Source organism: Pan paniscus, chromosome 13, assembly GCF_029289425.2.
Source record: "Pan paniscus chromosome 13, NHGRI_mPanPan1-v2.0_pri, whole genome shotgun sequence".
Taxonomy (NCBI): Eukaryota; Metazoa; Chordata; class Mammalia; order Primates; family Hominidae; genus Pan; species Pan paniscus.
Window position 1 is genome coordinate 121294523 of NC_073262.2, and position 18270 is coordinate 121312792.

At 47.5% G+C, this 18270-nt stretch overlaps 2 protein-coding genes across 9 annotated transcripts in view; one reads left to right on the forward strand and one right to left on the reverse strand.

Moving 5' to 3' along the window:
• Positions 1-195: 195 nt before the first annotated feature.
• Positions 196-8355, reverse strand: RNF25 (ring finger protein 25). Of its 4 annotated transcripts, none has more exons than XM_008971966.4 (10): positions 8235-8355; positions 4905-4979; positions 4539-4641; positions 4379-4446; positions 4212-4281; positions 2460-2531; positions 2217-2360; positions 1459-1548; positions 1043-1177; positions 196-839 (listed from the first exon to the last, which is right to left on the reverse strand). In XM_008971966.4, exons 1-10 carry the CDS (start codon positions 8273-8275, stop codon positions 261-263), a joined length of 1377 nt encoding a protein of 458 aa, XP_008970214.1. In that variant the 5' UTR covers positions 8276-8355; the 3' UTR covers positions 196-260. The 4 variants fall into 4 exon arrangements, with proteins under 4 accessions (XP_008970214.1, XP_003818674.1, XP_034811045.1 ...); XM_003818626.5 differs by having other exon boundaries at positions 1459-1551; positions 8235-8339; XM_034955154.3 differs by lacking the exon at positions 8235-8355 and adding an exon at positions 8164-8184 and having other exon boundaries at positions 1459-1551; positions 2217-2385.
• STK36 (serine/threonine kinase 36) overlaps positions 8302-18270 on the forward strand; it is a 30741-nt gene continuing 20772 nt past the window's right edge. For 2 of the 5 annotated variants that reach the window (XM_003818622.4, XM_055109093.2), the window contains exons 1-10: positions 8346-8520; positions 9046-9214; positions 9926-10066; positions 10180-10257; positions 11644-11774; positions 12334-12583; positions 15471-15564; positions 15864-16033; positions 16197-16384; positions 16907-17006. In XM_003818622.4, the coding sequence (XP_003818670.2) occupies positions 9131-9214; positions 9926-10066; positions 10180-10257; positions 11644-11774; positions 12334-12583; positions 15471-15564; positions 15864-16033; positions 16197-16384; positions 16907-17006 (1236 nt within the window). In that variant the 5' untranslated portion in view covers positions 8346-8520; positions 9046-9130. Of the gene's footprint in view, positions 8671-9045; positions 9319-9925; positions 10067-10179; positions 10258-11643; positions 11775-12333; positions 12584-15470; positions 15565-15863; positions 16034-16196; positions 16385-16906; positions 17007-18270 lie in introns of those variants that run through there. The other 3 variants (XM_003818621.4, XM_034955145.3, XM_034955146.3) reach the window with 3 other exon arrangements.

The window sequence follows — 18270 nt, forward strand, 5'->3', positions numbered from 1 at the left end:
TGCTGACATCCCACTAGTTTTCCCTGAAACTCACTATACTAGCTGATGAGACGTCAGACCCTCTTTACCCAGCTCTTCGGAGAACAGACTTCAGAGCAAAGTTGGGGGCTGCTCTGCCACACCCCAATCTTACTAGGAATTGAGAAAAAGAGCCATTCCTCACAGGCTAGGCGCTGCTAAGCAAAGAAAGCCAAAGAAGGCCAAATATCTTTATTGCCCCCCTCCCATCCCCAATTCCCTGTTCCCCCCACCAAGTCCTGCTAGGAACCATCCTCAGATTCCAGGCCCAGGGACTCCCTCCGAGTACCAGGCCGGTATGCTCCCTGGCCCCGAGGCAGGCGAGGGTAGGAAGAACCGGGTGTCCGGCCTTTAGAGCGCTCCCAGCGAACACAGTCCCGAGTCCTGCGGGGTGGGGGCCCCTGCCAGCTGCCAGGCCCCTTCTCTTGTGGAGGACCTTCAACTCCTTGGCTATGGGGTTCTGGCTTTAGGTCCATGGGCTCCTTGAGGGGCCCCTCAGGAGGTGGCAGTTCCTGGGTGTCACGGGTACCTTTAGGGGCGTGGCACTCCCCTCCCTTCGGGTGCCTCCGTTCGGGCTGTCGCCAGGGACCTCGACTGGGCTTGGGGGGATCTAGCATAGCTTTCTGGGTTTCGCCCAACCTTTGCTGATTTGACCTGGCCCCTGGAATCTTCTCACATATGTACTGGGTCGCCACAGGCAGAGGAGGTGGCAAAGTGGATTGGACGGCTGGTGAGGTGGATAGTTCTGCTGCAAGGGTGCTGGGTGGTTGGGATCCTTTGGAGACATCTACAGCTGACTCAGGTTCCGCAGGGGCAGGAGGCTAGAAATAAGTGACAAGATGCAGTGAGGGAGATGCAGCTCCTCAAGGTGGGGAACTACAGGCCCCTCTCCTACTATCTGGGCTGACCATGATCAGCCTATCATCTTCCTGGTTAGAACAAAGCTCACTCTGGGGCCATGGCTGATTGGGGTATGTAGGAAGGTTGGTGGCATTACGGGACAACTGGGAAGCCCTTCCCTCACCTGCTGAAGGCTGATGAAGTATCGGTTTCGCTCAGCCTCAAGGTCAATGATTCCCCCCCGCTCCTGCTGCCTCTGGTAGAGCCGCTTGCGTTCTTCTTGCTGGCGCAAGCTCTCCGCACTGGGCTGGTACAGCTCCTAGAAGGAAGAATGGCAGAGAGGAAATAATGAACAGCAGAAGGCTGACTCAAACCTCTACTCCTCCCAGGCTGCCTCAGGAGATCTGCACTGGTTTTGCCCCTCAGGTCTGGGCTCCCAGAGTCTTAGGCTCCCGCCAGTGGGGGATGTGGCTTTGCAGAGAGGTCCTAGGCAGTTCAAGCCCAATTTCAGAGATCCCATTTGACACAGACAAGATGCCATTCCTTACTCTTTAGAAAATGCCATTACTCCTGGCTCAGATTGGAAAAAAGTCTCCTTACCATGGGCTGTTGGGGTTCAGGGGCTGCTTTCAGTGAGGCAAGATCATACACGAGGGGCTCTCTGCACACTGGACACTGCACACCGACTGCCTTCTAAAAAAGAGAAAAATCATATGCCTGTGTCACAGCACAGGATGCCCCCTGGTGCTGACCCATCAGCCAACCTAATCTGCAGAGGGCTGGGACTAAAGGGCACAGGGACACCGGTTCAGCAGTGAGTTGGGACAGAGCACAGGTTGTCTAACTAGAGATCTGGGAACCCCCCGAAACTGCATGCAATATGTAAGTGTATATAAGGATGCCCTGGCCAGGCACGGTGGCTCGCGCCTGTAATCCCAGCACTTTGGGAGGCCGAGGCGGGCGGATCACTTGAGGTCATGAGTTTGAGACCAGCCTGGCCAACATGGTGAAACCCCGTCTCTACTGAAAATACAAAAATCAGCTGGGCGTGGTGGCTCGCACCTATAATCCCAGCTACTTGGGAGGCTGAGGCAGGAGGATTGCTTGAACCCAGGAGGCGGAGGTTGCAGTGAGCCAAGATTGTGCTACTGCACTCCAGCCTGGGTGGCAGAGTGAGACTCCATCTCAAAAAAAAAAAAAGGATGCCCTTTTTTCTGGACAGAGGTAAGAGTTCATTAATCTCAAGGGTATCTATGACCCTGAAAAGGTGAAGAGCCACTGGAGTGGAGAGATAGAAAAGGTTGTGAAAGGCTGTGCCTAAGGGTGTCAGATGAGCGTGCAGGTGCAGTGAGGTCTACCTGTTTGGTTGCAGCATGCTGCCGTTCCTGTTCCTGCTCTTGTCCTTGTGCCTTCAGCTCTTGCTCCATGTGCTGGATGTACCGAGCAAGGCAGTGGCAGTGGAAGTAGTGGTAACAGGGTGTTTTGGTAAAGGCCTCCTTCTCCTGGAGGGAAGGCAGATGTAGGGCACTAAGTCAGAGCTCTCTCACAGCCCTCATCTGCTGGTCCCAAACAGAATGCCAGGTCCCAAGAGAGAAACCCACCTGGAAACCATAGAGGCAGATGACACACTGGCCATGAGGGATGTTGTTATCTGTGAGAATTTCCTTCCCTTTCTGAGGAGAGAAGACGCTGATTAAACAGGGGGGTAGGGGGAAGAACGGTGAGCAAGGCCTGTCTACTACTCCTGGGAGTGACTGGCTAGACTTGGCTCCTAGCAGGCCAGTTTGTTACCTTGTGTTGATGCATTTCTGGCTTGGTGACGCTCCCTCTGCTGGGAATCAATCCTTCTCCACATCTCTGTCCCTCCCCCAAAATTTGATCTTCCTGGTTTCAAAATTCAACCTAATTGTTTTTCCTTTCATTAAGTCACTTTTAATATATCTTGGAGATGAAAATAATACACCTTGAGAAAAAAAATGTTCAATTAAAATTTATCTTCTGGGAGGCCTTTCTTGATTAGCCCCCTTCAATATCACTCCCCCGTGGGGCAATGTGTTTGTTCTAAGTCAGCTTTCAGAAAGCATGTCAAGGTATGGACAACCCAAATGGACAGAGAATTCACAAGGCATTGAGTTGGGCTGTGAACTATGCATTTGAATTGTTATTTGAATAGCTAATAGTGTACTCTGGAATTCCACAAAGTCCAAGGCTGCATTGTGGAGGCCTGACCTAGGACTGCTACGGTGGCCTATCAAACCCACTCTCTTTGACTCTCAGCCACCCATCTTCACTCTATTCTGAACATTTTTCTTAAAAATTTAAACCAAGAGAGGCTGGGCGTGGTGGCTCATGCCTATAATCCCAGCACTTTGGGAGGCTGAGGCAGGTGGATAACCTGAGGTCAGGAGTTCAAGACCAGCCTGGCCAACATGGAGAAACCCCATCTCTACTAAAAATACAAAATTAGCTGGGTGTGGTGGCACATGCCTGTGATCCTAGCTATCTGGGAGGCTGAGGCAGGAGAATCACTTGAACCTGGGAGGTGGAGGTTGCAGTGAGCTGAGATCACACCACTGCACTCCAGCCTGGGTGACAGACTAAGACTGTCTCAAAAAAAAAAAAAATTAAAATTAATAAATAAACAAACTAGGGGAAAATAAAACTGTACTTATTTTTATATTTTTAATCTCAAACAATAAAAGTTTTCTGTGTATATTGGAGCTTCAGGTGTTGCTTCATGTGGGTTGTTTCATTAAGCAGTGTATAAGCTCTTTCAGTAAAGGAACCATGACTTTTTCTTTTTTTTTTTTTGAGATGGAGTCTCACTCTGTTGCCCAGGCTGGAGTGCAGTGCATGATCTTGGCTCCCTGCAATCTCCGCCTCCCAGGTTCAAGCGATTCTCCTTCCTCAGCCTCCCAAGTAGCTGGGATTACAAATGCCCACCACCGTGCCTGGCCAACCATGACTTTTTCTAGTCAGTTCCAATGGCAGTCTAGCCTTCAAATGTTCATTTATGGCTAAGACGCCCCCAAGCAAGATGCGTATCTTTTGCCACTTTCAGTTGCCAGTGCCAAGAGAACAAGACATATACTGAAACTGATGCAAGAAAAATTCAAGGTGAAGAGGAAAAGTCATTTTCTGTCAAGATGCTGGCATAGGCAACTTGGAGAAGCTACTGAACTGTCTTTTGGGAAGTTTTTCAAATAGAAGAGTCTCATTTCTCTGGATTAATTTAGGCCTTACCTAATGACTCCAGATCCGTTTAAGATTCTAGGCCCATGGTTTCCCTTTTACAGCTAGAAACTGCTCTAGCTTGAAGGAAAGAACATATCTCAGACTAGCGCACCTCTTACCTCAATGAGTTCATACAGCATGGCAGTGCCCAGCCCAGCCTTGGCCACATGGCCCAGCACCTGTAAGATCCTGGAGGAAGAGGGCAAACCAAATATTAGACCTGCCCATTTCTGTCACCGGGCAAAGCTGTAGCTGAGTTTTCCCTGTTCTGACAGGTTCAACTTACGTGTGGATCTGTTCATCTGAAAGTCCTCGGGGATTTCGGATAGAGATCTGTGGCACCTCATGGGGATACTAGTGGGGGCAAATAACAAGTTACTGCTGAAGTGATCCACCCCAGGGACTCTCCCCTTCCTCCCTTTGCTGCCACACAGTAGGGGCTTCACCTCTGCTGGGACCTGAAGCACCAGAGTGAAGCAGACATACTGTGAATCCTGGTCCTCTGCAGTGGCAGGATGCAAAGTGATGTAGATTTCCCATGGTGAAGTTCTGCAGGTGGATCAAGTGGACACGCAGATGTGACTGGGTAGGGGCTTGGGGGCTGGGGAGGATGGGGCTGAGACAGTAAAGTGGGCAAAGGAAGTACACATTGGACTCTTTCTTTTGGGGTAGGATTAAAGGAATAGCTTTTGTCTACACAAGAGAAATATTATCTCTGAATCAAGGCTCACAATGTCTTAAGACCCAGATTCAGCATAGAACCTCTCCTCATTACTAGGGGGACTCCTGCCCACCACTGGTTGAATACATACCTGCCATTTCCTTTAATCACCTGTAGTTCATCTAGATAGATGGACTCCAACACTTCAACTTCAGAGGGAAGGACCCTAGAGAGACAGGAGTAGACTAACTTACCATTACAGCTCTCCCTGTGGAAGCATGCTAAGGCCAATAAAGGCAGGCTTTGTAGAAAAATGGCAATCTACCAGAATGCATTCTCCTGCTAAACTCCTTAAAAACAAGGAATATGTTACCTTAAGTTGTCAACTGGCCAAATAGAAGGCATGGAAATCAGAATTTTAGGCATCATTTCTGCCAACAGATGAAGAAGTGGATTCTAGAGAAGTAAAATGACTAACCAAGGGTTAACATAGGTAGAACTGGGCCCAGAGCCAGGTTTCCTGACTCCCTGTTTAAGTTTCATTCCCCTTAGTGGCTGACTCTCTGGTCTAGAGATATGGCACCCATTCATTAGCATTAACGTTACCAATATTACTCCAACCCTTCCCTACGTCACTGTCCAGTGTGGATCCCAGTGCCTTGGCTACTGTCTACATACAGTTTTAACACCAGTCACCCTAAGCCTTCTTAAAAGAGATAGCAACCTCAACACAACATATTTAGGGTGGTATAAAGGCTGTGTTGTAATGGAAGAGCCAGCAGCCTCGGAGTTAGTTAACAGGTACCAATCACTTACAAGCTATGCAATCTGGGACGTGACCTCTCTGTAAGCTTAAATTATCCTGTCTGTCACATATAGATAATAACACCTACTCTCTAAGGTTATTGTGAGGATAAAAGGTGATTTGTTTACATAAAGTACCTAATAGTATCTGGGCTATAGTAGCTAGTCTATGTCCTCTTTTTTTCCTGTCTGTATATAACCTTCTCCCTTAGAAGGAAAGAGGGAAGGAGGGAGGTAATAGAGTACTCTGGATGTATTTATGACCTGGCTGTCTGGTTGATCTAGATCAGCCTGTTGAGGTTAGGATCCATGGTTCTGATGTAAATCAAGGGACACACATGCTTAAGCATAGAAACAGCAGTTGTAATGAAATTGAAGCTGAGTGATCAGTTTGTGTCTACAGCTCTACCAAGTGATACATGGAAAAATGCACACTTTGCTTTCTCACACTGCTCCCTCTTCATTCTAAGAGTAAGGCTGCCCCAGCACGACCTATGTCAGTGTTGTTAAGTCTTAGGCAGAAACTTCAAAATATAAAATATAAAGCTTTACACCTCACAGATAACAGTGTAGTTCTGGCTGACATGGGAGTGGGAGTCTCACAGTACTACAGGCTGCTGCACTCATTGTTGCTGTCTCCATGGCTCAAGGTGTCTCCCCTGAATCTTAAAAGTTCCCCTGAACAGGTGAACTATAAGTTATCCCAGCGCTTTGGGAGGCTGAGGTGGGAGGATCACTTGAGGCCAGGAGTTCGAGACCAGCCTGGGCAACAAAGCGAGACACTATCTCTACAAAAAATAAAAAATTAGATGGACACGGTGGTCCCAGATACTTGGGAGACTGAGGCAGAAGAATCACGGGAGCCCAGGAGGTCGAGGCTGTAGTGAGCCATGATCTTGCCACTGTACTCCAGCCTGGGTGACAAAGTAAGACTCTGTCTCTTAAAAAAAAAAAAAAAAAAAAGAAGTTTCCCTGAACACTTTGAAAACCAGTAGTCTAGATAGTCTTAATAATGGCCAGTACTAGCTGGGCTCCCTGAACCAATGTAACACTGAGGTGTAGCCTCAGTCAAGTGGCCCTTCAATACTTCGCCCACCCTAGTTATATGGGTCCTGGATGGGATGGTGGTAAGGTGGTGATAACAAAATGGGGGATGGGGGCCGGGCGCGGTGGCTCAGGCCTGTAATCCCAGCACTTTGGGAGGCCGAGGCGGGTGGATCATGAAGTCAGGCGATAGAGACCATCCTGGCTAACAGGGTGAAACCCTGTCTCTACTAAAAATCACAAAAGATTAGCTGGGTGTGGTGGCGGGCGCCTGTAGTCCCAGCTACTCGGGAGGCTGAGGCAGGAGAATGGCGTGAACCCGGGAGGCGGAGCTTGCAGTGAACCGAGATTGCGCCACTGCACTCCAGCCTGGGCGACAGAGCAAGACTCCGTCTCAAAAAAAAAAAAAAAAAAAAAAAAAAATTGGGGGAGTGGGGACTGAAGAATGTCCTAGTGCAAAGAATCTAAGGTGTGGAGTCAGACAGATATGGATTTCTAGTCATAATTTTCTATCTTTTGGCAAATCACTTTACTTCTTTGGGGCTCATCTAGTCTTCCCAGGTGCCTGCACCTCAGTTATTAATGAAAAGGAGGCCGGGTGTGGTGGCTCACGCCTGTAATTCCAGCACCTTGGGAGGCTGAGGTGGGAGGATCACTTGAACCCAGGGGTTCAAGACCAGTCTGGCCAACATGGCAAAACTCCGTCTCTACAAAAAATACAAAAATTAGCCAGGCATGGTGGCACACACCTGTAGTCTCAGCTACTCGGAAGGCTGAGGCAGAAGGATCACCTGAGCCTGGGGAGGTCGAGGCTGCAGTGAGCCGTAATCGCACCGCCGCACTCTAGCGTGGGCGAGAGTGAGACTCTGTCTCAAAAAACAAAACAAAACAAAACAAAAAACAGACTTAAGTATATTACAAATCCGTGGTGATCCTCTCAACTATTCTGAGGTAGGTGCCACACCCACTTTTTTTTTTTTACAGCTGAGGACACTGACTCACAGAAGCTAGATGGCCTGTTCAGCATCACACAGCTAATAAAATGTGGAGTTAACCCACATTGATCCTACTTCCAAATCCCAGAGTCCTTCCATGTTCTAGTCTTTAGTTAAGAATGCTTGAGAGAAGGACTAGAGGGACTTTATGTGAAGTGTAAAGCTTTATTCATACAATAGTCCTCACTAGTGCTGTGTGAGAGAGAGAAGGCTGAGGAAAGCGTCGGCGGAAAAAGGCTGATCCAAGGGGAAAGGGGGGCCGGAACTGGAGGGCACTGGTTCTGAGAGGAGAAAGGGAGATGGGGAGGTCTGATGGGCAGGCATCCCCCAAAGCCCCTGAGAAAATTCATTTGAGGAGGAGAGAAAGGGATGGCGTGAAGTTGGAGGAAAAGGGATCGAACCGGATACGGCGAGGCCTGAACTGGCCTGGCGGGCGCAGACCCGGTGTCCTCTCACTCAGATCAGCGCCCCTCCACCCTCCCGTTCCCCAGTCCAGCTCTCCCAGAGATGTCAGCATCTCTGCCATCCCTCATCCCTCGCTCCACCCCACACGCCCGCCGTACGGACCGTCTGCGACAGCTGCTAGGCCTCTGGACTAGATCCAGGCTGTCAGCCAAAGCCCATGCCCCCAAAGTTACCAGTCCTCCTCCCCTGCAGCTGCAGACGCAGACGCCGCCATATCTTCACCGGCCCGCAGCCGGAACCGGAAATGCCCTTAGGGAAGTCGGAGGCGGAAAACTAAGAGGGGTGGGCAGCTAGCGTCGTTTCTAGGCAACCGCAGACTCCGGGTCCTTAGCCGGGCCTAATGGCCCTGAGGCAGTTCGGTTGTGTCCCAGGAAGTGCCCATGTGTGGTCCGCCGTCCCTTCCACACCTCTGAGCGCCTTTGTCCTCTGAACTTCTCACCAGTTCTAGCGAGTAAAATTGTAAGAAAGGGAGCCGAAAGAGACCGGCGGGAGAGGCGGGTGGAGAAGAATTATAAGTCAGGCAACGTATGCAGGCAGCCAGAAGAGATGGGGCTAAACGCCAGGGAATCCGTCCCTTGGCCTGAGGAGCTTGGAGCTCCTAGGCTGGGGGTGAGAGAGGGGCTCTGGCCTGCGAAGCGCACGGGCCAGGGGGTCTGAGAGCGGGTGCTGAGGAGTCTGGGAGTGGCAGAAACTTGGGGGAGACTCAAAGGAGCAGGGTTGGTTGGGCGAGGCTAGGTTGAAAGAGTAGGGTCGAGTGAGCCAGGCTGGGTGAGGCAGAAGGGGAACCAGGTGTTAGTTGGGCATGGGGCCGGGTTGGGGACAGGAGGATGAAAGTGGGGAGGAACTACAAAGAGAAGCTCTGTTTGTTCCAAGATCGCATCATCTTTGCATCCATTCCACCCTCCTATGTTTTTTGAGGCTTTATTGTGAAAAAGAGGAAAAGGCAAGGTGGCTAACATTTTTCCTTTCCCGTGCCCCAACTAGGCGTCCCAGATGTTGTGGAACTGTCCCTGGATCTATAGCTCTTCACCGTCTCTACTTTCTTCTAAGAGATCCTGAAACCTCTGTCATGGAAAAGTACCACGTGTTGGAGATGATTGGAGAAGGCTCTTTTGGGAGGGTGTACAAGGGTCGAAGAAAATACAGTGCTCAGGTGTTGCACAAAGAGGGATACCTTTTGGGTGGGATTTGGTACCCCCAACTCCAGTGGAAAATGGATCTAGAAGGAATGTATTTATACCAGTTTGTATTCCTAAGGTACTGACTCCCTCATACTTCTTATGGAGTATAAGCTTTGAAGTTGGATTATTTGGGTGCAAACTCCATCTCCACCGCTTTCTAGCCCTAGAATTATGGACAAATTACTTAACTTCCCTATGTCTCAATTTCCTTATCTCTAGAATGGGGATAAGAACAGCAACTGATTGATGGAGTTTGAGGATTAAATATGTTGTCACATTAAATCACTTAGTACAGTGCCTGGCTGTTAGTAAACAACAAATATTATTAGTCTCTAGCACACCATGTAATAAGAGGTAAACCACTTGAACTCTATTATTTCCTCTTCATTTTTTTTTTTCCTTTCCTTTCTCCTAAATCTCATCTTGAGTGCTGGTCAAATCAGAACACTTCTTCCAGAAGGGGAAATGTTTTGCAGATGCTGTTTCCTCCTGGGATGAGGAATGGGGAAAGCCTGGATAAGGCCAGGGTACCATGGAGAAAATGGAAGCGGGAGACTAACAGAAATAATAAGAGTTACTCAAACACTCTAAAATCTGACTTCTGGAGCTCTGAGATTAAGGCTGAAATTCTAGCTCTTTTCAGTAGTGTGATTAGGCGTTAACTTTTCACCTTACCACGACAGGTCGTGGCCCTGAAGTTCATCCCAAAATTGGGGCGCTCAGAGAAGGAGCTGAGGAATTTGCAACGAGAGATTGAAATAATGCGGGGTCTGCGGCATCCCAACATTGTGCATATGCTTGACAGCTTTGAAACTGATAAAGAGGTGTGCTTTGACAGTTTTGGGCCCTGTCTCCCCAAGCACAAGGGTTCCAGGAATTTCCCAACCTCAGAATGCATGAATCTGGAGCCATCAGTGCCACTGCCTTCTCTCTGTAGGTGGTGGTGGTGACAGACTATGCTGAGGGAGAGCTCTTTCAGATCCTAGAAGATGACGGAAAACTTCCTGAAGACCAGGTATGCTTTCTGCCTTCAACTTCTCCCCACCTCCGACCTCTCTCCAGGTTAGAGAACTGGTAGAGCAAGCTAAGGACACTGAGAGTCTCCATTTCAAAGACTTCTGAGAAGAATATAAGAGTCTGGGTATATAGAGGCAGTGTCGTGTGGAGTAAATTATGTAAACGTTGGAGTCAAAATATCTGAGTAGGAAGCTTGGCTCTGCTCCTTCCTAGCTGGGTCTCATTGGACAAGTTACTTTAATTTCTTTGTGCTTAGTTTCCTAATTTGTAAAATGGAGATAATAATCATGTTTGCCTGATAAGTCTATGATGAAGAGTGTTAAGTCATGTAATGTGTTTGAATAGTTAGCTATTATTAACATTATTGTTATTAGATACCTTTAGGGAAGAAGGGCCAGTGTAATGGTACCAGAAAGAGGGCAGTAAGAATAAAGGTTGTGGGGAATCAGGATTTGGCACCAGGACGTAGTGGTTAGCAGTGGGATTTTGTTGCACATATCCTCCAGCCACATTTATTCTAGGCGTTTGTCTGTACCCAAGCAAGTAGGCCCCCCTTGGGATTCATTATTGCAGCATTCTCTTTCCTTCTGAGCACTCACCACTATTTGTAAGTAATCATGTTTTTGAAATTATTTTATTTTTAATTGAATTTTATTTTTTGAGACAGAGTCTTGCTTTGTTGCCCAGGCTGGAGTGCAGTGGCACAATCTTGGCTCACAGCAAACTCCGCCTTCCAGGTTCAAGCAATTCTCGTGCCTCAGCCTCCCCAGTAACCAGGATTATAGCATGCGCAACCATGCCTAGCTAATTTTGTACTTTTAGTAGAGATGGGGTTTCACCATGCTGGCCAGGCTGGTCTCGAACTCCTGGCCTCAGGTGATCTGCCCGCCTCAGCCTCCCAAAGTGCTGGTATTACAGGCGTGAGCCACCACGCCCGACCACCATATTTGTTTTATCTGTCTTGTTTGTTTGTCTGACTACTTTTCTTGAAAAAAGGCATTTTGTCTTATTTAATAACAGGTAATGTGTATTGAATATTTACTATGTGCCAGGCACCATTCTGAGTATTATTTTGCATGCTTTAACTCAGTCCTCACAATAATCCTCCATGTAGATGGTGTTATTATATAGATTGTCACCTTAGTTTGCCCATGGTCAAGCAGATAGTAAATGAGATTCAATAAATTTTTCTTGAATGAATGACTGAGCAAATGAAAGAGTGATTAAAACAAGGGGAACAATAACTAAGAAAGAATAGTGTGAAGCTCTGCAAGAAAGGGAAGGAAGAAAAGATTAGCAGTAATATTAGGAGAAGTTTTTGGGCTTGTCAGCCAGCTGCTGTTTCTAACCTTTTTTTTCTTTCTTCCACCTCTTTAATTTCTAGGTTCAGGCCATTGCTGCCCAGTTGGTGTCAGCCCTGTACTATCTGCATTCCCACCGCATCCTACACCGAGACATGAAGCCTCAGAACATCCTCCTCGCCAAGGGTGGTGGCATCAAGCTCTGTGACTTTGGGTAAAGATTCTGAGCATCCATCTAAGCTTCCAGTTCCACAGGGAATCTTTTTTTTTTTTTTTTTTTTTTTTTGAGATGGAGTTTCACTCTTGTTACCCAGGCTGGAGTGCAATGGTGCGATCTCCACTCACCACAACCTCTGCCTCCCGGATTCAAGCAATTCTACTGCCTCAGCCTCCAGAGTAGCTGGGATTACAGGCATGTGCCACCATGCCTGGCTAATTTTATATTTTTAGTAGAGATGGGGTTTCTCCATGTTGGTCAGGCTGGTCTCGAACTCCTGACCTCAGGCGATCTGCCCACCTCGGCCTCCCAAAGTGCTGGGATTACAGGCATGAGCCACTGAGCCTGGCCCCACAGGGAATCTTAGACCATACTCTTGACTTATTTGGGCCTCATTTTAGAACCGGAGCTGGAGGCTGGGACTGCTGCTGGGTCTTCTGGAACCTAATCAAAGGTGCTCCCTCTGCTCCGGTTTGGGATATCTCTATGTTAGGTAGTAGTGACCAGGTTTAGAATATCTTTTCCCTTTCCATTTCCATCCCATTATCTTCTGCAGATTTGCCCGGGCTATGAGCACCAATACAATGGTGCTGACATCCATCAAAGGCACACCACTCTATATGTCTCCAGAGCTGGTGGAGGAGCGACCATACGACCACACAGCGGACCTCTGGTCTGTTGGCTGCATACTATATGAACTGGCAGTAGGCACCCCTCCCTTCTATGCTACAAGCATCTTTCAGCTGGTCAGCCTCATTCTCAAGGACCCTGTGCGCTGGCCCTCAACCATCAGTCCCTGCTTTAAGGTAATGAATATTGAAAGGGAGATGACTTTTACATTAGAAATCTGTCTCCCTCTACCTCTGTTCCTTTTTCCAAAATCCTTTTCCAGAGCTGAGGCGGGACTTTGCAGTTACTGAATTAATGGCTGTGTTATTCTGTTCTCGCATTGCTATACAGAACTACCTGAGACTGGGTATTTTATAAAGAAAAGAGGTTTAATTGGCTCACAGCTCCATAGCTTGTACAGGAAGGATGGCTGGGGAAGCCTCAGGAAACTTACAATCATGACGGAAAGCAAAGGGGAAACAGGCATGTCTTAGGTGGCGGACCAGGAGGAAGATAGAGAAAGGAAAGGTGCTACACGCTTTTTTTTTTTTGAGACACAGTTTTTTTTTCTTTTCTTTTTTTTTTTTTTTGAGACAGAGTCTCGCTCTGTCGCCCAGGCTGGAGTGTAGTGGCGTGATCTTGGCTCACTGCAAGCTCTGCCTTGCAGGTTCACACCATTCTCCGGCCTCAGCCTCCCGAGTAGCTGGGATTACAGGTGCCCACCACGACACCCGGCTAATTTTTTTGTATTTTTTACTAGAGATGGGGTTTCACCGTGTTAGCCAGCATGGTCTTGATCTCCTGACCTCGTGACTCGCCTGCCTCAGCCTCCCAAAGTGCTGGGATTACAGGCATGAGCCACTGCTCCCAGCCTGAGACAGAGTTTTGCTTTTGTTGTCCAGGCTGGACTGCAATGGCGCGATCTCGGCTGACCGCAACCTCTGCTTCCCAGGTTCAAGCAATTCTTCTGCCTCAGCCTCCCGAGTAGCTGGGATTACAGGCATGCACCACCATGCCTGGCTAATTTTGTATTTTTAGTAGAGATGAGGTTTCTCCATGTTGGTCAGGCTGGTCTCGAACTCCCAACCTCAGGTGATCCGCCTGCCTCGGCCTCCCAAAGTGCTGGGATCATAGGCTTGAGCCACTGCACCCGGCCAGGGCTACACACTTTTAAACAGCCAGATCTCGTGAAAATTCATTCACTATCATGAGAACAGTAAGGGGGAAGTCCTCCCCCATGATCCAGTCACCTCCTACCAGACCCCTCCTCCAACATTGGGGATTACAATTCGACATGAGATTTGGACGGGGACACAAATCCAAACCATATCAATGCCAGAGCTGGGCCAGGCAGCCTTGCTTTTCTACTGCAGGGTCTTAATTCTGGGAGGGTGTTCTAAAGTTTGCCAAACCTGAGAATGGTAACTCCAGTTTGAGCCAGGCTATGCTTTATCACAATGAAAAGGTAATTGGAAGATACTAGAGATCGATACTGGTCCTCTTACATGCCATCTATTCCACTTACTTCCTGTCAGATGCTATGTCCACATTCTAGATGTTATCTACATAGCTTTCAGTCCAAAGCTATCAGAATGGTGAGAGCTGGTGGAGCTGGTTCAGTGATTAGGGGCAGATGATAGAGGTGGTGCCTACTCATTGTGACTAAGTCAGTAGTCTGGAGGAGGGAAGAGTAGAAGAGGAGTTGGACTTCTTTTCTATTTCTTTTTTCTTTGAGACGGAGTCTTGCTCTGTCACCCAGGCTGGAGTGCAGTGGCACGATCTCGGCTCACTGCAAGCTCCGCCCTCCAGATTCACGCCATTCTCCTGCCTCAGCCTCCTGAGTAGCTGGGACTACAGGTGCCCGCCACCACACCTGGCTAATTTTTTGTAATTTTTAGTAGAGACGGGGTTTCACCGTGTTAGCCAGGATGGTCTCGATCTCCCAACCTCGTGATCCTCCCGCCTTGGCCTCCCAAAGTGCTGGGATTACAGGCGTGAGCCACTGCTCCTGGCCTCTATTTCTTTTTTAATTAATTAATTTTTTAAAAAAATTTTTTAGAGACAGGGTCTCACTGTGTTGCGCAGGCTTGTCTCAAACTCCTGGCCTCAAGCAATCTTCCTGTCTCAACTCCTAAAGAGTTAGGATTACAAGCATGAGCCACTGCACCCAACCTTCTTTTATTTTTTATGTAGGGCAAGATTATGGATTTTCAATAGAATTTAAATGCAGTCTTCTCCCAGAGTGAAACCTTATTATAGCTTTGCTTTATCTGAGATGAAAAGGGACAACAAATTCCTCCCCTGTTTAGTTGAGGGGGCCCGAATAATTGTCAAGAATAATCTAAATGAAGGAATCTTAAGTGGAAGCGGTGCACATAGGATATTCATTCTCCCTATGGGCAGATACTCAGGTATCTCCAGCAAGATCCATAGTTATACAGCTCACTTTGTTTTAGAACAGTGGTCATAATCTACTAGTACCTCTGTTCCTATTTGAGGCCCAATTGAGGATTTCCCCAAAGATTCCTGATAAGGATAAGGTGTATCCTTTTCAGAGACTGTCTCCCTATCTCTCCACCTCTGAAGACTTGCAGAAAGATTTCTGTTTTTGAGTACTCCCAAACACACCTTCACGCAATTACTTGTGCGTGTGAATTACTTGTAACCAAAAATGCATCTGTTCCTACCCAGCCACAAACAAACCATAGTCAAAGGGAGGGCAGCGTGAATAGTTTGGGAGTTCTTCGAATGTTTGCTGTCTGAAGATCATTAAGAAGGTGACATCTGTTTCTCCCAGTGTTTTTTCTCCCTTCTTTACAAAGTTGGTGCATTAAAATTTGTTTTTACATTTGGGAATACAAAATGTCTGTGAACAGGATTTGGGGTCCTCTCCCTAGGAGGTAAGATAGTGGTCTGTCCATGATTTCAGCCAGGAAAATGGAACCTGAACAAAGAGGGCATGATCAAGAGCAGCTCATCTGCTGTGAGGATGGATGTGGGATTCTTGGTTTGCTAGTTCTGCTGATAGGGAGAGACTTAAGGGAAGGGAAAGAATGACTAATGGAATATTTTTTCTCTCTGTAGAACTTCCTGCAGGGACTGCTCACCAAAGACCCACGGCAGCGACTGTCCTGGCCAGACCTCTTATATCACCCCTTTATTGCTGGTCATGTCACCAGTGAGTCATCAGGGTTCCCAGGGCTCTTGGACTTCCCAGTACTTCCTCTAAACTACTTCCCTTTCACTTCCCCGACCATCTAGATATAACATGTCGTCTTTCCTCCAGCAGCTTGAACTTTCTTCCTAGCCCTTCACTTAACCTTTGCCACTTCCCTTACAACCCCACTCTCTCTCTGTCACTTTTTCAAAATGATCTTCTTCCACAGAAGCCTGGAGACACTGAAGTTGTCCCTGGCCAAGTGGACACAGGGACTATGGCCCCCATGATCATGTCTTCCTCCTCTTCCCTCCCTGCAGTAATAACTGAGTCAGCAGGCCCAGATTTGGGGACCCCATTCACCAGCCGCCTACCCCCAGAACTTCAGGTCCTAAAGGACGAACAGGCCCATCGGTTGGCCCCCAAGGGTAATCAGTCTCGCATCTTGACTCAGGCCTATAAACGCATGGCTGAGGAGGCCATGCAGAAGGTGTGTGGGGCAGAGGAAAATATGTGAAATGACCAGGGTAGTGACTGGGGAGTTAGAGGAGGAGGGTGACTTTCTAGGGTTGGAGAAGGGCCGTGAATAGCATTCATATTGTCCTATAGCAATCAAATAGCTCTGATTCAGTGTTGCCCCCTACCTCCCACAGAAACATCAGAATACAGGACCTGCCCTTGAGCAAGAGGACAAGACCAGCAAGGTGGCTCCTGGCACAGCCCCTCTGCCCAGACTCGGGGCCACTCCTCAGGAATCAAGCCTCCTGGCCGGGATCTTAGCCTCAGAATTGAAGAGCAGCTGGGCTGAGTCAGGGACTGGAGAGGTGCCCTCTGCACCTCGGTGAGAAGGGTATAGTTAGGGATTTGTAGGGTGAGGTATCTTGCACATCTTTGACTCTAGCCAAAGCAAATACAGAATGGTCCCTGTCACTAGCCACTGCCTAAACATGGATAGAGCCTCGAGAGTCTGAGTCCTGGATTCTTGGATTCTAATTATAGATGTTTTTCTGATTCATCAGGAAACTTGGGGACTTTCTCTTCTTTATGTACATTGACTGAAAGGTTGGCTGAAAGGGAAAGGATCATCTCCATCCAAAAGGGAAGATTGTTTTGAGTTGAAAGCCATAGGTGAAAACTGCAAAGTAGAATAAGCTCTAAAGTGAGAAGACAGTTAAGGATATTTGTGTAGTCGTCAACATATCCTGTACTGGTCATATCCCACATCCCAGAAAGAAGTCTCCTCTAGTCAATCCTATATGGCTTCTTTCTCATTCCTATCCTGGGTCTACAGAGAGGGACAAGTTAATGAACCCTAAGAGTCATAGGTTTGGAACCCGTTCTACTCCCTGGCTTCCTCCGGCAGGGAAAACCGGACCACCCCAGACTGTGAACGAGCATTCCCAGAGGAGAGGCCAGAGGTGCTGGGCCAGCGGAGCACTGATGTAGTGGACCTGGAAAATGAGGTGAGCCCTGGGGTCTCTTACTGACTTTGTCTCTTTCATGGGATGTTAAGTCTAGGTAGATGTTTTTCTAGAACAGTGATTCCCAACTCCCTAAGTATGAGCTCCCTTTGTGTTAAAAAGTATTGCTTTATTATTATAGATTTTAATTGTACAGTATCTGAACATATAATTATTTAAAATGGAAACACATAGGTAAAAATGAAAGTCCTCATTGAATCAGTCTCCAAGGTGACCAGTGTTATTAATTTAGTCTGTCTCCTCCCAAACTTTCTGTAATTTCACACACATGCATAAGCAAACATAGGCATTTATAGTTTGCTGTTTTTACATTACTAAGTTTTATTATATATATTGTTTTACATCGTACCTCCTTCACTGTATAATCTGGGATCTTTCTACACCAGAGCATGTAGTTTTACCACAATCCTTTTTTTTTTTTTTTTTTCGAGACAGAGTCTCACCCTGTCACCCAGGCTGGATTGCAGTGGTGCAATCTTGGCTCACTGCAACCTCTGCCTTCTGGGTTCAAGCGATTCTCCTGCCTCAGCCTCTTGAGTAGTGGGATTACAGGTGCCCACCACCACATGTGGCTAATTTTGGTATTTTTAATAGAGATGGGGTTTTACCATGTTGGCCAGGCTAATCACAAACTCCTGACCTCAGGTGATCTGCCTGCCTCAGCCTCCCAAAGTGCTGGGATTACAGGCATGAGCCACTGTGCCTGGTCTACAACATTTTATTAATATGTTTTTTTTGAGTTTTGCCTTTTTTTTTTGAAATAATTTCAAACTTAAAGAATAATTGTGAGAATACCACAAATAATTCCTGTGTATACCCTTGTCTTAGTCTGTTTTGTGCCACTATAACAGAATAGCTAAGACGGTAATTTATAAAGAACAGAAATTTATTTCTCACAGTTCTGGAGTCTGGAAAGTTCAAGATCAAGGTGCCAGCAGATTGGGTCATAGTCTCCAGGAGGGTGCCTCAAATGCCCAGTCCTTGAGAGGGGAAGAATGCAGTGTCCTCACTTTGCAGAAGTGCAGAAGAGAATGAACTCACTCCTGCAAGGCCTTCTTATAGCATCAGTCCATTCTTGAAGGCAGAGCCCTTGTGACCTAAACACTTCTGATTAGGCGCTGCCTCCTAACACTGGTGCAATGGGGATTAAGTTTCTAACACGTGAGTTTTGGAGAGGACAGAACATTCAAACCATAGCAACACTTTTTATTTATTTATTTTTATTTTTTTGAGATGGAGTTTTGCT

What these genes read in the sequence shown, in the direction of transcription:
- RNF25 (XM_003818626.5), bottom strand. Translation starts at nt 8,275, where the DNA reads ATGGCGGCGTCTGCGTCTGCAGCTGCAGGGGAGGAGGACTG. An exon ending in AGCATGCTGCAACCAAACAG is followed by an intron (nt 1,552 to 2,216) that starts GTAGACCTCACT and finishes TCTCTTTTTTAG; the next exon opens with AAGGCAGTCGGTGTGCAGTG. An exon ending in ACTTCATCAGCCTTCAGCAG is followed by an intron (nt 840 to 1,042) that starts GTGAGGGAAGGG and finishes ACTTATTTCTAG; the next exon opens with CCTCCTGCCCCTGCGGAACC.